The sequence below is a fragment of the Dermochelys coriacea genome, chromosome 11 (genome assembly GCF_009764565.3).
Source record: "Dermochelys coriacea isolate rDerCor1 chromosome 11, rDerCor1.pri.v4, whole genome shotgun sequence".
Taxonomy (NCBI): Eukaryota; Metazoa; Chordata; order Testudines; family Dermochelyidae; genus Dermochelys; species Dermochelys coriacea.
In genome coordinates, this window is record NC_050078.2 from 73,792,855 (window position 1) to 73,808,741 (window position 15,887).

The window sequence follows — 15,887 nt, forward strand, 5'->3', positions numbered from 1 at the left end:
ATAATAAGCAGCAGCATTTGTAACCAACTATTCTCCTGCAGTGTCGGAAACTGAAACAGAGCAGCATTGGGCTGGTATATGATCACTGGAAAGTGAGACTAATTAAAGAAAGTTGCCAAATCCTGCCTTGTTTTAAGGCAAGTTTGCAAAGCTCTTGTGTCCCAAAGCTTCCCCAAAGCTTGCATACCTGGTGCCTAGACAGAGGGTCTCCACTGCAGAGAGCCTATGTAGTGGCTTTGACATCATCCCTTCCCTACAGATAGTGTAGGGGCGTGGCTGGAGGAAGGGGTTATAATTGGGGTGCCTTCGTATCCTGGTGACCCTGTGCTACCAGAACAAGGCCTGGAGGCTGTGGGTAGCCAGTGAACAAAACTGCTCTAATGCGCACCAGTGGAGCGGTCTGGCACTGAGTGATTCCAGTGTTGGGAGGTTCCAAGGTGGCCTTTCTGTCCTCCTGCCAAACTGTGCCTAGGTCTCAGCCCCAGATAAGAACCTGGACCTGAAAATGGAAGCGGAGAAACACGCCAGCCTGCTTTCAGTGTCGGCTGAGTCAAATGCAGCAGGGAAACAGCAGAACTGGTGAAAATGAAAGCGGAGAAACACACCAGCCTGCTTTCAGTGTCGGCTGAGTCAAATGCAGCAGGGAAACAGCAGAACCGGTGAAAACAATCAACAAGATTTTCAAATCCATCCTGGTAGGGTTTTTTATGATTATGATTAATTTTCTTAGAGAACCAGACAATGAAAAGTACAAATGTACAGCTTGTGTAAATTCCCAAATACTGCACGCTTCACAGGACCACCAAGAGAATTACACATCTATGCAATTTTACAACTTGCTGAAGTTGAAAGACCAGACAACACAAAACCAGACAATCCTACATAGGCATAACGTGCTAGGGTGGCAATAACAGTAACAAAATAGGGGAATGCATCCGATGAAGTGAGCTGTAGCTCACGTAAGCTTATTCTCAAATAAATCCGTTAGTCTCTAAGGTGCCACAAGTCCTCCCGTACTTTTTAAAATAGGGGAAGACATACATGAATAGGCAGAGGAGGGAAGGAGGGAAATGCATTGGGGGGGCATTCTTTGAAATATCTCAATTTTTTTTATGCAAATGTATCTAAAAACAGGAACCCTTTACAGTCCAGGAAATAAAAGTGAGATTCAGGTCCATTTGATTGTGATAAGAATTTTTTCCCCAGCATTGTTACAGCTATGTTGGTCCCAGGATATCAGAGAAGAAGAGCTCTGTGTAGCTTGAAAGATATTCCCTTCCCCATCTGGTCCCTCTAAGAATTATTGTTGTCATAAGTGGTCTTACAAATGAGGGTGATGAAAGTTGTGTCATCTGCTCAATAGTTACTCACCACACAGAATCCCATGAGGGAGAGAGAGTCTCAGAATGGCCCGATTATCACTACAAAAGGTTTTTTTTTTCCTCCCGCTGATAATAGCTCACCTTAACTGATCACTCTCATTATAGTGGGTGTGGCAACACACATTTTTTCCATGTTCTTTGTGTATATATTGTGATAGACCCAGGCCAGTTGGGTACAGCTGAGTAGCCCTGTTGGGATCCAGGAAGTGGGTGGGTGAAGCCCACCCACTGCTAAAGGATCCCCCACCCCCACAGCCTAAGAGGGGGGTTCACAGGACCTGGAAACCAAATAATTACAGGGGACAACTAATGAAATAACAGGGACAGGAGTGCGGTCAAAGGGTCAAACAAAGAGAACCAGATGGGGACACTGAGCAGAGAACCCCGGAGAGCTCCCACTGCTCCTCGAAGGCATAAAGAGAGTCAGTGGATGCCGCCCAGAGGAACTCTGCCCGGAGGCGTGAACACACGGAGGATTGGAAATAGGCCCCACAGTCACAGGAGACTCCATCGGCCAACCTCATCACCCTGGTTTTACAGATGGCCACTTTAGCCAGGGCCAGGAGGAGGTTGACCAGGAGGCACAGTGACTTTGTGGGGCCACGGACAGGGAGTGCATAGATAAAGAGGTGAGGGGAAAACTGTAACCAAAAACATAACAAAATATCCTTGAGGAACCAGAATAGGAGCTGCAACCTGGCGCACTCCAGGTAAACATGTGCCAGGGTCTCCCTCATGCCGCAAAAGGAGCAGGTGTCTGGGATAGGGGTGAACCATGCCAAGTACATGCCCGTGCTCATGGCTCCGTGAAGAAGCCGCCAACTGACATCCCTGGCGGGCCTTGGGACTAAGGTGGAATATAGGCTGACCCACCGGGGCTCTTCACCCTCCAAAGGTGACAGGAGGTCCCGCCATTTTGTATCGGGGCAGGACACAAGGGTGAGGGCGTGGAGCACGAGTGTGTATAGGTGTTTCTTTAGCATGGTCTGGAAGCAGACCAGCTGCAGATAGTGCAGCCAGTCATGGTGAAGGGATCGGGGGGGTCAGTCAGATCCACGGGGAAGGGGCCCGTGAAAACGTCCAGAGGGTCTGGGGTGGAGGGTGGGCAGGGCATGCCCTCTCTTAGGACCCGGTCGAGGTAAACCCGAGCAGCGGGTGGCAAAGCGGCCCTCACCTCCTTAAGTATACGCTGGGGAGTACGAGGCCTGGAGAGCCCCATGTGCTGAGCGAGCATCAGGGGATCCAGCCAGTCTCCCCAGTAATAATCCAGGAGGTCTCCAATACTTGTGACTTCTGCCAGGAACAACCTCTGGTGCACTGTGGGGGACTCCATCACCTGCACACAGAGCTGGGGGTTGTGTTGCAGGGGCTCCGCAAGGAGATCTTCCCCCATGGAGGCCGCCACGGACCTGGTCACTGAGAAAAGTTTCCAGGTCCAGAGGAGGTCCTGGTAGAAGACCAGCAGCCCAGAGAGGTCTCACAGAAGACCTCTCAGATGGGGCTAAAGGAGTTGCCAGTCGTATCGGAGCCCTCAGAAGCGGCGCAGGAAGGTGTGCACTAGTACACTCCTCGCCAGAATACCTGCACCATAAAGGAGCTTCTGCAGGGCCTGGAGGCAGAAGACATGGACCTGAGTGTGTAGACACTTCACACCCTTCCCTCCCTCCTCCAGGGGTACATGGAGAACCCCTGCAGAGACCCAGTGCAGTCCTGACCAGAAGAACTCCAGAATCGATGTCCAGAGGTGGGCCAGGAAACCCAGGGCTGGGACCAATGGGTGTTGTGCCAGTACCAGAACATGGAAAGGACTAATTGATTAAGCACCAGTGCTCTCCCTCGAAGGGAGAGGCACCGGAGTAGTCCTGTCCATTTCCAGAGCCGCTCTATCACCCCACCCTCTAAATCATGCCAATTCTCCAGCAGAGAGGGATGCGTGGCAAAAAGGTCAACGCCGAGATAGAGCAGCGGACCCGCACTCCACCGGATGCCCTGAAGCGCAGGTAGGAGGGAGCTCGCCTGTCACCGATCCCCGACCACCAGCTCTTGACCCAGTTGACCCGGACGGAGGAGGCTGCCGAGTAGACGGCCTGGCAAGCCTCCACCCTCACCAAGTCACCCGGGTCCTGGACCACGAGGAGCATGTCGTTGGTGTACGCTGACAGGACCAGCCGCAGCTCCGGCTCCCATAGCACCAACCCCGTCAACCTTCTGTGGAGGAGACAGAAGAAGGGCTCGATCGCCAGAGCATACAGCTGGCCCGAGAGGGGGCTCCCCTGCCGTACTCCTCGCCCGAAGCTGACCTGTTCGGTCAGGGTCCAGTTGAGCCTGACCAGACACTCTGCGGAGGCATAAAGCATCTGGAGAAAACCCACAACCTGGGATCCGAAGCCAAATGCTTGCAGAGTGCTCAGGAGATACACACGGTCCACCCTGTTGAACGCCTTCTCCTGATCCAGGGACAGGAGGGTGAATGAAAGACCATCCCTACACCCGAATTCCAAGAGGTCCCGGACCAGATACAGGTTATCGAAGATGGTGCGGCCCGGGACGGTGTAGGTCTGGTCTGGATGGACCACGTCCACCAGGACGGACCCTAGCTGCAGCAAGATGGCTTTCGCTACGACTTTGTAGTCCGTGCTGAGGAGCGAGATGGGACGCCAATTTTGTAAATCGGCAATAAGGCAAGTACAGCTCTCCTGCATGAAAGAGGGAGGACGCCACTCTGCAAAGACTCGGCCCAGACAGTGTCTAGGTCTGGGCTGAGGACGTCCCAGAACACACGGTAGAACTCCATGGTCAGCCCGTCCATGCCCGGAGATTTATTGGTGGGCATGCGACGGAGGGCTTCCGAGAATTCGTCCAGAGTGAAAGGCAGCTCTAGCCAGTCCCGGTTGCCCGCACTGACCGTCAGGAGTTCGTCCCAGAGCACTCTGCAAGCGTTAGGATCAGTGAGATCCGGGGAGAAAAGGCTTGCATTGAAGGCTCTCGCCCTCCTGCACATCTCCGCCGGATCCTTGAGGGGGGGGTGCCGTTCTCTGCTAGGAGGCAGGTGACGTGCTTCTTGGCCCCCCTTTCTCCAGAGCATAGAAGAAGCGGGAGCTGTGATCCATCTCCCGAAGAAGGTGGATGTGGGATCGAACAAAGTTACCCTGGGCCCGATGGTTCTCGAGGGCCCAGAGCTCTTCCCGCTTCTCCCGGCACACCCCACAGAGGGATGGATCCTCGGGGCTGGCGGCCAGACGCCTCTCCAGCTCTAAGACCTCCCGTTCCAACTGCCCTATCGCCGCATCCCTCCGTTGGCTGGCACCCTGGGTGAAGTCATGGCAGAAGAGCCAGGTGCACACCTTCCCCAGGTCCCACCACCTCTGCGCCAAGGGAAAGGCATGCCGCTGCCCTCGCCAGACCAGTCAGAACTCCCCAAAGGATGCCACGAAGCCCACATCCTCCAACAAGCTGTTGTTGAAATGCCAATAGGCCGGCCCCGGCCTCTCTGTGCAGAGAAAGGCCATCATGGTAGCTAAATGATGATCAGAGAGCAGAGCCAGCCGGATGCTGGAGAAATGGGCCCTTGAAAGGTGGAAACGTGATAAATAGAGACAGTCCAAGCAGGAGTGGCAAGATCGATGGGCCTCCTCCCGGACAAAGGTGAATGTGAAAATGTCATCCGGGTGGTGGTCTCACCAGACGTCCACCAGGGACTGGTGTTCAACTATCTCCCAGAGGATGTCGGCGGTGGCCGGGAACTGCTCGGTTCCAGAGCGGTCCCACTCCTCGAGGGTGATGTTAAAGTCCCCGCCCAGGACCAGGCACTCATGAGGATCCAAGGTGCTGAGGAAGGCAGATGCCTGCTGATAGAATTGCAGCCGATCTGGGCCTGATGTCAGGACATAGACATTAACAAGGCTGACCACGAACCCCTCCATGCGGACCCAGAGCTGCAGCAGGCAGCCTGGAACAGCCTCGGCAACACCCAGCACCTCGGACCGTAGGTCGGGGGAGAACAGGGTCGCCACTCCAGCCATATGAACTGTGAAATGGCTAAAGTAGACCCTGTCCCCCCATTCCAGCAACCAGCTGTCTTCGGCAGCCGGATCCATATGGGTCTCCTGCAGGAAAACCACAGAGTACCCCCGCTCCTGAAGGAAGGAGAGCACCTGGCACCTGTGGAGTCCCATCCTACAGTCCCGGGTGTTCAATGTTGCGATGATGAGAGGTGCCATGAGGAGGGCTGGGGGGGGATCCTTGCCGGCAGGGTCGCTTGCAGCTCCCGTCGGGCCACGCAACAAACCATGACCTACCCCGTAGGTGAGCAATGAGTCTTGGAAGCCACAGACCCTCTGGTAGGCCGCAGCGGCCTGCTTCCTGGTCCTTTTACCCTCCCCCATAAGGGCCCTCACAGCTTGGAGGATCTGATGAAAGTCCCCCCATCGCTGGAGAGCAAGCTGTACCTTGTTACAGGAGCCATGAACATCCTCAAGGAACTCCCACAGCTCCTCTCGCAGCACATGGGAGGTGGGTGGAATTACTGACTCCTGACCATCCTCTGGCAGGGCCCCTGGCATAGCCCCGTGGCCCACCGAGACAGGCAGACAAGGTGCGGACCCCTGACGTGGCGCCCGACGGTCCACGTCGAACCCTGCGTCAATGGGGTGGTGGAGGGAAGATAGTAGCCCCTAGTGGGTCAGGACAAGGAAACACAAAGGCTGCTCCCTGGGGGTCATCTGCTGGAAAGGGAAAGGAGACAGCCCCAGGGGCGGCAATAACATCATGGGAGGTGGAGGGGATAGGGACAGGGTCAGCATCAGGGGCAGGGGCAGGGGTGAGATTCTGGGCTCCAGAAGCCAAGCAACTGGGCTGTGGCATCTCCCAGTCAGGCTCAAAGGGTTGGAGGGGGGGTTTCACCGATGCCAGGAGCAGGCTCTATGGTGGATTTGGCAGCCATGGCATCAGGAGTTGGACTGTCTTCTATAGGGCCCCCGCCCAGGAGGGAGGTCAGTTGCTCCACACTAACAAGGGATGCCCCTGGTGGCTCAGGTCCCGGCCACGTGGCACTGGCTGTCGCCTCAACAGGCTCGGTGGCTGTCAGTGGGGTACCTTCTGCGGCCGGGTTGATGGAGGAGTCCCGGGGCTCCTTGGAGGTGGGAGCAAGCATGGGGAAAGGGGGGGCCGGAATGAGGTCACCCAGATTGAGTCCCACTGGCAAAGGGTCGTCCTCCCCCTGGGTGACCGGGGTCAGACCCAGGGCCTCTATCTCCTCATATGTGGAGGAGAGATCACCTTCCACGACCTCGGGGTTCTCCCCACCGGCACCCGAAGCGACGGTCGCCTCGGGGCTCACAGGGGCTTCAGATGATACCGGGGCAGGGGGGGCACCCTCGGGGGCCTTGGAGGGGCGGGTCTCCAGTGGAGGGGCGATATGACCTTCCGGTGCTGCCACGTCTTCCCTAGCCGGCACCGGTGGATGGAACACACCCGTGGGTAGAGCAGAAGGCTCTGCATCGGTGCCCCCCTTCCTGGTCTTCCGGGGGGCCTCCGCATTGGATGAAAGGAGTGGAGCTTGAGCTTTTCGCTTGCCCCGCTTCCCCGTACTAGGACCCAGCCCTCCGTGGCATCATCTGGGGGCTGGCTACCATGGGTCAGGGCAAGGGCGATGGCTCAGGGACTCGGGGGGGTAACGGTGGGGCGGTATGGGGGGGGAAGATTCCCCCTGGGGCAGGCCCTCTCCCATGCTCGGCAATATCCCTGCTGCACCCTCTTCTAGGGGCCCTGCTGGATTGCAGGCAGCAGAAGCGGGGCTCTCCCACTCATCTGGGCAAGCTGGAGGAAGTACCCCTTGGGCCTGAGTGGGAGCAGTGGTAGACTGAGGAGGAGGAGGGGCGGCTCTGGGCTCCAGGCAGCAGGGGCACCAGCGATGACGGGGCCTGAGCCCTGCCGGGGCTCAGGGGTCTCGGATGCCCCTCCTTGCCAGGCCAAGGGGCAGTCCCTCCGGACATGTCCCGTCGCCCGGCTAAGGTAGCACCGGGCCTCCCCCATGCAGTAGTGCACCCGGTAACAGGCCCCCTAGTAGGGGACCAGGAATGACCCCTTGTGCGCCTCTCCATTATGCGCCGCTGGTAGCAGTTGAAGCTGCACTTGGTGGCAGAACAAGAGGACGTGACGGAGGGTGGGGTCTTTGCAGCCCAGTGGGAGAGGGCTGACCATGGAGATGGGTTTCCCCAGGGTGGAGAGAGTGGGTAATAGGGCAACATTGGGAAGAAAGGGAGGGACAGAGGTCAGGACCAGATGGACGCCCATGCTCAAATAAATTTGTTAGTCTCTAGTACAAGGTGGTACAAGTACTCTTTTTCTTTTTGCGAATACAGACTAAGACGGCTGCTACTCTGAAACTAGCTCCTCTAGCGGCTCCAGGGGAATGAACACACACCCCCCACTGCCAGGCTCTTCTCCACCGCCTCCTGGGTGGCGCCTCCGATGCTAAGAAGAAGATGATCTTGCCATACATTTTGGAGGCTGCCACAATGGCCGTGGGCCCCACCACCCTCACCAACTGCTGCACGTAGGTCTCCACATGGGGCGAGGCGGGCACCAGGAGGCAACGGATGCCGTGCTTCCTGGTCATGGTGGGAAAGGGGCCCCAGCCGCTATAGATGGTAGCGGAGGTTGTGGGCGGGAGAGATGATGTATTGGCAGGTGGGGGGCTGCTGTCACCTAGGCGTATGCTCTGGAGGCCGGGGGAGGGACACCCGCAGAGCTGGTGGAGGGAACAGCGGGGAGGGACACCGCGGCCGTTGGTGGGGCCATGGCAGTGGGGGCAGCCCCTGCCATAGAGGGCCTGGTCTTTTTAGCAGGGCCCTTCCCCTTCTTCTTATCCTGGCCCTTCCCGCCGGCTGGGGGGGGCTTCCCCAGAGTAGGAGGGGGTGAGGGACATGGCAGCAGCGGAGGTCACGCCGGTGTCCACCACTGCCAGTGCCCCAGTGGGGCAGTGGCAGGTGGTTCGGCCATGGAGGTAGAGGCTTGGGGGGGGGGGTGACGGGGCAGCAGGTGGGGGAGGGGCAGCTGGGTCTTCTGGAGGGGTCCCACCTGCCTTGTCCCCCGCCATAATGATCGGGGGGGGACACACCAGAGAGAGGAGGGGAAAGGGGAAGCAGATTGACCATTCCTCCCTGCTAGGCTGCAGGCAGGGGAGGTGCCAAAAAAGGGGTGGGCTGGATGGGGGGGCAAATCAGGGGCTAGGGGTCAGTTGCTGACACAGGGTGGGATTCCAGCTCATCTAGTTGTACTAAGGGAGGGGGGGATACAACAGCATTGGGGGTGCAGTGAGGAGGGTTTAAACTAAAATGAGGAGGGGCACGAGTGCATGGGAGGGGGCATGGGCGCACGGAAGGGGGCATAGGCGCACGGAGCTAGGGGCTAAGCAGGCTAGAGGTAGGACAGGGAAACCAAGGGGCTAGCTTCAGAGGCTGGGGCAGGGCAAACAAACAAAGGCTGCAGGGGTGAATGGGCAATGAGCAGGGCAGGAAAACAAACTGAAGCTAATAAGGGGGAGCTGGGGCAAAAAGGGGGGGCAAAAGGCTGCAAGGGGCAAATGGGGCAGGTAGCAAGGGGCAAAGCTGTGGGGTGGGCAGTCCGGGGTGGGGGCACATGTGCCCATGTGCGCTTGCACAAAAAGTCAGTGTGGGCTGGCTGCTGCTTCAGGCACAAATGGTGGAATCAGGGCGTGGCAAGCCAAGCAAGCCACGGAGTCCAGAGGCAGGAGCTGAGGCAGATGGTATACAGCCAGTGGGGGTGGTGGAGGGGGCAGTGGTGGTGGTGGGGGGAGGGTTGAGGTGGACATAGATGGATCAGGGGGCAGCTCCATGCCACACCCCCTGTATCCCTACAAACACAGTCAAAATCCCCACCACAAGAGCACAGTTTGAAAGTTACTCAGTCCGAAAAGTCCCCTCCACGGTGGTCTGCAGCAGCTCCAGAAACTCCAGGTGGTGGTCCAGGCAGGCAGAAAGGACCACACTCAGGTGGTGGTGGTGTCCACAGCAGCAACGGCTGGGGCTGGGGTCCCTCACTCCCCTCCTTTGGGGAGCAGGCCAGCAGGCCCGCCCCAAGGGGCTGCAGTTGGAGCAGTAGCAGCACTCAAAGGTGGGAGGTCCAGCAGCCGGCCAGCAACCAGGTAGCAGAGAAGGGGGTCGTGTCTGTCCCAGCCAGGGGAGCAGCTGGAGTGGTGGTGGCAGCAGCAGCAGCAGCAGCAGCAAGAGCCCAAGGCCCAGCAGCAGGAGCAGGAATCTCCCTCCAGGCCAGTTGGGTTCAGCCTTATTGGGATCCAGGAAGTGGGTGCTAAAGGATCCCCCCCACTGCTAAAGGATCCCCCCAGGAGAATGGGGGGATCCACAGGACCTGGAACACCAAATAATTATGGGGGACAACTAATGAACAACAGGGACAGGAGTGCGGTGAAAGGGTCAAACAAAAGGAACCGGACGGGGACACCAAGCAGAGAACCCTGGACAGCGCCCACTGCTCCTCGAAGGCGTCAAGGGAGTCAGTGGATGCCACCCAGAGGAACTCTGCCAGGATATGTGAACGGACAGAGGATCGGAAATAGGCTCCACAGTCACAGGAGACTCCATCGGCAAACCTCCTCACCCTGGTTTTATAGATGGCCACTTTAGCCAGGGCCAGGAGGAGGCTGACCAGGAGGTCCCATGACTTAGTGGGGCCACAGACAGGGAGTACATAGATAAGGAGGTGAGGGGAAAAGTGAAACCAAAATCTTAACAAAATATTTGTGAGGAGCTGGAATAGGGGCTGCAGCCTGGTGCACTCCAGGTATACATGCGCCAGGGTTTCCCTCACACCGCAAAAGGAGCAAGTGTCCGGATTGGGGTGAACTGCGCCAAGTACATGCCCGTGCTCATGGGCCCATGAAGGAGCCGCCAACTGATATCGCTGGCGGGCCTCAGGATGAGGATAGAATATAGGCTGGCCCACCAGGGCTCCTCACTCTCTAAAGGTGGCAGGCAGTCCCACCACTTTGTGTCGGGGTGGGACGCGAGGGTGAGGATGTGAAGGGTGTGGAGCACGAGCATGTAGAGATGTTTCCTTGGCACGGTCTAGAAATGGACCAGCTGCAGCTCATGTAGCCAGCTCACGGTGAAGGGGCGGGGGGGCCAGTCAGGTCCACGGAGCAGGGGCCCGATGAAAAGGGCCAGAGGGCCTGGCATGGAGGTTGGGTGGGGCATGCCCTCTCTTAGGACTCGGTCAAGGTAAATCCGAGCAGTGGGCAGCAAAACGGCCCTCACCTCCTGAAGTACATGCAGGGAAGTAAGAGGTCTGGAGAGCCCCATGCTCTGAGCGAGTGTCAGGGGATCCAGCCAGTCTCCCACTTGTCTGGGCTAGTTGGGGGAAGTACCCCTTGGGCCTGAGCGGGAGCACTGGTGGACTGAGGAGAAGGAGGGGTGGCTCCGGGCACCAGGGGCACTGGCGATGACAGGGCCGGCACCCTGCCGGGGCTCGGGGGTCCCGGATGACCCCCTTGCTGGGCCAAGGGGCAGTTCCTCCAGACACGCCCCATTGCCCAGCAAAGGTAACACTGGGCCTCACCTGTGGAATAATGCACCCAGTAATGGGCCCCCTGGTAGGAGACAGGAAAGACCCCTCTAGCGCCTCTCCATCACACACCACCGGTGGCAGTTGAAGCTGCACTTGCCGGAGGAATGAGAGGACGTGACAGAGGGCAAGGTCTTTGCAGCCCAACGGTGGAGGGCTGATGACAGAGGTGGGTTACCCCAGGGTAGAGAGGGCGGGTAACAAGGCAGCATTGGGAAGAAAGGGAGGGACGGAGATCAGGACAAGGCAGATGCCCAGGTCCTCTAGCGGCTCCAGGGGGACAAACACGCCCCCCACTGCCAGGCCCTTCTCCACAGCCTCCTGGGCGGCGGCCTCTGATGCTAAGAAGAAGACGGCCTTGCCATACATTTTGGAGGCCGCCACAGCCACCGTAGGCCCCACCACCCTCGCCAACGCCCGCACATAGGTCTCCACGTGGGGTGAGGTGGGCACCAGGAGGCAACGGATGCCGTGTTGCCTGGTCATGGTGGGAAAGGGGCCCCGGCCACTATAGATGGTAGCGGAGGCGGTGGGCAGGAGAGATGACGTAGCAGCAGGCGGGGGGGCTGCCGCCACCTGGGCATACAAGCTGGGGGCCGAGGGAGGGACACCCACAGAGTTAGTGGAGTGAATAGTGGGGAGGGATGTTCTAGCCAGTGGTGGCGCCGCGGCAGTGGGGGCAGCCCCTGACATGGAGGGCATGGTCTTTTCAGCGGGGCCTTTCCCCTCTTCTTACCCTGGCCCTTCCCGCCAGTTGGGGGAGCTCCCCCAGAATCTGAGGGTGCAAGGGACATGGCAGCAGTGGAGGTCACCCCTGTGCCTGCCGCTGCTGGCACACCAGTGGGGGCGGTGGCAGGTGGTTTGTCAGCGGTGATTGAGGTAGAGGGTGGAAGGGTGATGGAGGGGCAGGTGGGGCTGCTGGAGGGGCCCCACCCGCTGTGTCCCCCGCCATAATAAGCAGGGAGGGAGGGGAAAACATCAGAGAGAGGAGGGGAAAGGGGAGGCAGGTCGACCACTCCTCTCTGCTAGGCTGCAGGCAGGGGAAGAGGGCACCAAAAGGGGTGGGCTGGACGGGGGGGGGGGTATCAAGGGCTCGTGGGGGACAGTCACCGGCTCAGGATAGGAATCTGGCTCCTCTAGCTGCACTAGGGGAGAGGGGGTCATAACGTTGGGGGGGGTGCAGTGAGATGGGACAAACTCAAACAGGGGAAAGGCACAAGCACATGGGAGGGGCATGGGCACACTGAGTAAGGGACCAATCAGGGCAGGGGTACCACGCCGGGAGGGGGGAGAACCAAGCTGGAGGCAGGACAGGGAACCAAGGAGCTAGCTTCAGAGGCCGGGGCAGGGCAAACAAACAAAAGCTTCAGAGAGAAGAGGGCGGGGCAGCAAACAAACTGAAGCTAACGAGGTGCTAGGGTAAAAGGGGGCAAAAAGCTGCAAGGGGCAAATAACAAGGGAGAAAGCTGGGGACTTTTTGTAGGGGGCCAGTTCAGGATGGGCGGGGGGGGGCACGTGTGCTTGCAAAGAGTAAGTACGGGCTGGCTACTGCTTCAGGCCCAAATAGTGGTGAAAGGACATTGCTGCTCACCTGCCTTGCCGAGTCCCAGAGGCAGGAGCTTGAAGCAGATGATAAGTGTCCACTGGGAGTGGTGGAGGGGGCAGCGACAACAGTGGTGGTGGGGGTTGGGGGACATGCAGATGGACTGGAGGGCAGGCTCCACACTACACCCCCTGTGTCCCCACAAACACAGTCAAAACCCCCACTACAAGAGTACAGTTCAAAAGTTACTCAGCCTAAAGGCCCCCTCCACAGCGGTCTGCAGAGTCCCTGTGCGCAGATGGCCTCATCTCCTCCTCTTTCGGGATCCAGCAGCTCCCAGGCAGCAGCAGCTCCAGGCGGCAGCCTGGTAGCCAGACAGGCAGAGAGGACCCCTCACAGGTGGTGGTGGTAGTGTCCAGAGCAGTAGCAACGGCTGGTGTAGGAGTCTCTCACTCCCCCCATCTAGGGAGCGGGCCAGCAGCCGCCCCCAAGGGGCTGTAGTTGGAACAGTAGCAGCACCCAAGGATGGAGGAAGGGGGTCCAGCAGCCGGCCAGCAAACAGGTAGTAGAGAAGGGGGGGGGGGGGTGTCTGGCCCAGCCAGAGGAGCAGCTGGAGTAGTGGCAGCAGCAAGAGCCCAAGGCCCAGCAGCAGTAGTCTTCCTCCTCTCTCCAGGCCAGTAGGGTTCAGCAGAGGAGACAAAGGCAGATCTACTAGCCACTGAATGAACAGGTTTCTGTTCCTTGACTGACCAGAGCAGGGGCTGCTCCAGGCTAATGAGAACACCTGACTCCAATTAACCTATAAAGAGTCAGGTGAGGCCATTAAGGTAATGTGAACACCTGACTCTAATTAAGGCCCTTCTGATACTATAAAAGGGCTCACTCTAGTCAGGCAGAGGAGAGCGGAAGTGCGGCTGAAGGGCTGGTTAATGAAGACATCCTCAAGTCATAGGAAAAGGAGCCCTAAGGTAAGGGTGAAGAAGGGAGAAGCAGGAGAGCTGTGGGGAAGTGGTCTAGGGAAATGTAGTAACTCTGGCAGTGAAAGGTTGGCTGCCAACGGCTACTACCATTAGGGCCCCTGGGCCAGAACCTGGAGTAGAGGGTGGGCCCAGGTTCCCCCAACCCACCACTATAGAAACACTTCCTGGGAAGGGAAAACAGGCCCCTGTCAGGACAGGAAACTAAAGTGTTTTGGTATGAGGCCATAGGAGCAACAGAAACCGTGGGAGTTCTCACCAACTTTCTTGCTAGCTTATGATGAAAAGGGCTCAGTAGACTGTACCCCTGGCCCTAGAGAGAGAGAAGGGCTACATGGAGGGTTGCAGTGAGCCTCTGAAGCTAGCATAAACCACCTGGAAGCTTGGGACCCACAGGGACAAGGTTGGAGCTCTGCCAAAATATATATCTTCCTACTGTATTTTCCACTGCATGCATCCAATGAAGTGGGTTTTAGCCCATGAAAGCTTATTCTCAAACTTGTTAGTCTCTAAACTCAGTCTTGTGATTCATAAGAGATGTCACTGTCCTCACTCCAGTGCTTGCCTGTCCTTTTCTTCCTGTTCCTCTCAGCCATCACAATGGCTGCCACCACAGTAATGAAGACTGTGAAGGTAATGATGAGAACCGTCACAGTTTCTGCAATGCAGAGCTGGGTGTCAACCGATGACAGGGACAGGTTTCTCAGGACTTGTGGCTCCATGCATGTCAAGTTGTCATAGTCATCCAAGATCAGCCGCTTGACACTGTGCAGCTTAGCAAAGACTCTCTGCAGATCGCAGTTGCAGAACCACGAGTTGTAGGAGAGCAAGATGTGTGTCCCAGGGGTCTGGATTGTTAGGAAGGTTTTGAAACGGATATGTTCAATTTCATTGCGCACCAAGTTAAGTACCGTAAGGCGATTCAAGGAGGTAAAGACCCCAGGAGCAATCATCTTTATCCTGTTGCCCTCCAAGTTCAGAACCTCTAGATGCTGCAGCATGGAGAAGACCCCATTGTGGAGGTTCAAGAGGTGATTGTTTTGAAGATGAAGCTGCCTCAAGCGGGTCAGACTCCGGAATGCTCCCATTTCTATGGAGGAGATGTTGTTATTTTGGAAGTTGAGCTTCTGAAGGTTCTCAAAATGCTGGAAGTTCCTGTAATATAATTTCTGGAGCCTATTATAGGACAAGTTCAGCTCTCTGAGAGAACTGAGCCCTGTGGAAAAACTGCTCCCAAGCACTGTTATCTCATTTCTATGAATATCAAGCTTCTGGAGTCTCTCTAGAGAGCTAAATGCACTCTCGCCGACTTTGGTGATGTAGTTTCCACTCAGAAGTAGAACTTGTAACTTCCACAGGGATCTCAGAGCTTTGCTTGGAACAGAATACAGGTTACTGATGGACAAATCCAAGTGCTTGGTCTCAGGAGGGAAGATGAAGTTGTCAGTCACATTGACTGCAGAGCAGTTCACAAACTTGGCCCCTTCTTTGCAAAGGCAGATTTTCTGACATAGGTAATGAAATTCAGAGTCACCAAAGGACAAATTAATCCAAATCCAGATTAAATAGTGGGCATGCATCTTCTGCCTCCTTGCATGTACTCCACTGTATCTGTACAATAGGAATAAGAGATGTAAGCATATTTTACAACTATATGTAGTATATTGGGCATAATATAGGAAGGAAAACACATATTTCAATGTTACAGGCTTTCACGTGGTTTCCATTGCCTTTACTAAAATAAAAATTTACACCTCTGTCAGGGGTGCAGAGACCTTGTTCGACCGTGGCCATGCAGGGGTTATCAGGTTAGCTGGCTATCGCCTCAGCTGCAGTTAATTTCTGGGCCAGCAACAGCTGCAGCTCAGGCGAGGGACAACGCGGGACTGAGGGAGGAGGAGAGAAGACTCCTTCAGCAGTAGACTGACAGGAAGTTGTCCAGGATGTTGGACTTCCAGTAAGAGAGAATCAGATAATGTGAGTCTGGAAAAGGCCTACAAGGGAGCCCCCCCCACCCCCATCGCTTGCTGTCCCTCACCCTCACTCACTTTCACTGGGCTGAGGTGTGGGGGGTTGGGATCTGGGGTGGGGCCAGAAATAAGGCATTCAGGGTGCGGAGCTTGAGGTGCAGGAGCGGGTACGGGCTCCAGGAGGAAGTTTGGGTGCAGGACGTGGTTCAGGGCTGGGGCAGGGGGCTAGGCTGGGGGGGTGCAGGCTCCAGGCAGCGCTTACCTGTCCATGGAACAGAGGGGCTAAGGCAGGCTCCTTGCCTGCCGTGGCTCTGTGTGGCTTCTGGAGGCAGCCGGCATGTCCAGTTCCAAGGTGCATCGGGAAGCCAATGGGACCTGTGGAGCCGGTACTCGGGGCGGAGGAGCAATGCAC

The 15,887-nt window shown here is 57.1% G+C and overlaps 1 protein-coding gene across 1 annotated transcript; it reads right to left on the reverse strand.

The window, feature by feature from the left end:
- Window positions 1–13,923: 13,923 nt before the first annotated feature.
- Window positions 13,924–15,085, reverse strand: LOC119863647 (phospholipase A2 inhibitor beta-like). The gene has a single exon (XM_038422363.2). The coding sequence runs from the start codon at window positions 15,083–15,085 to the stop codon at window positions 14,021–14,023; it is 1,065 nt and encodes a 354-aa protein (XP_038278291.1). The 3' UTR covers window positions 13,924–14,020.
- Between the last annotated feature and the right edge of the window lie 802 nt (window positions 15,086–15,887).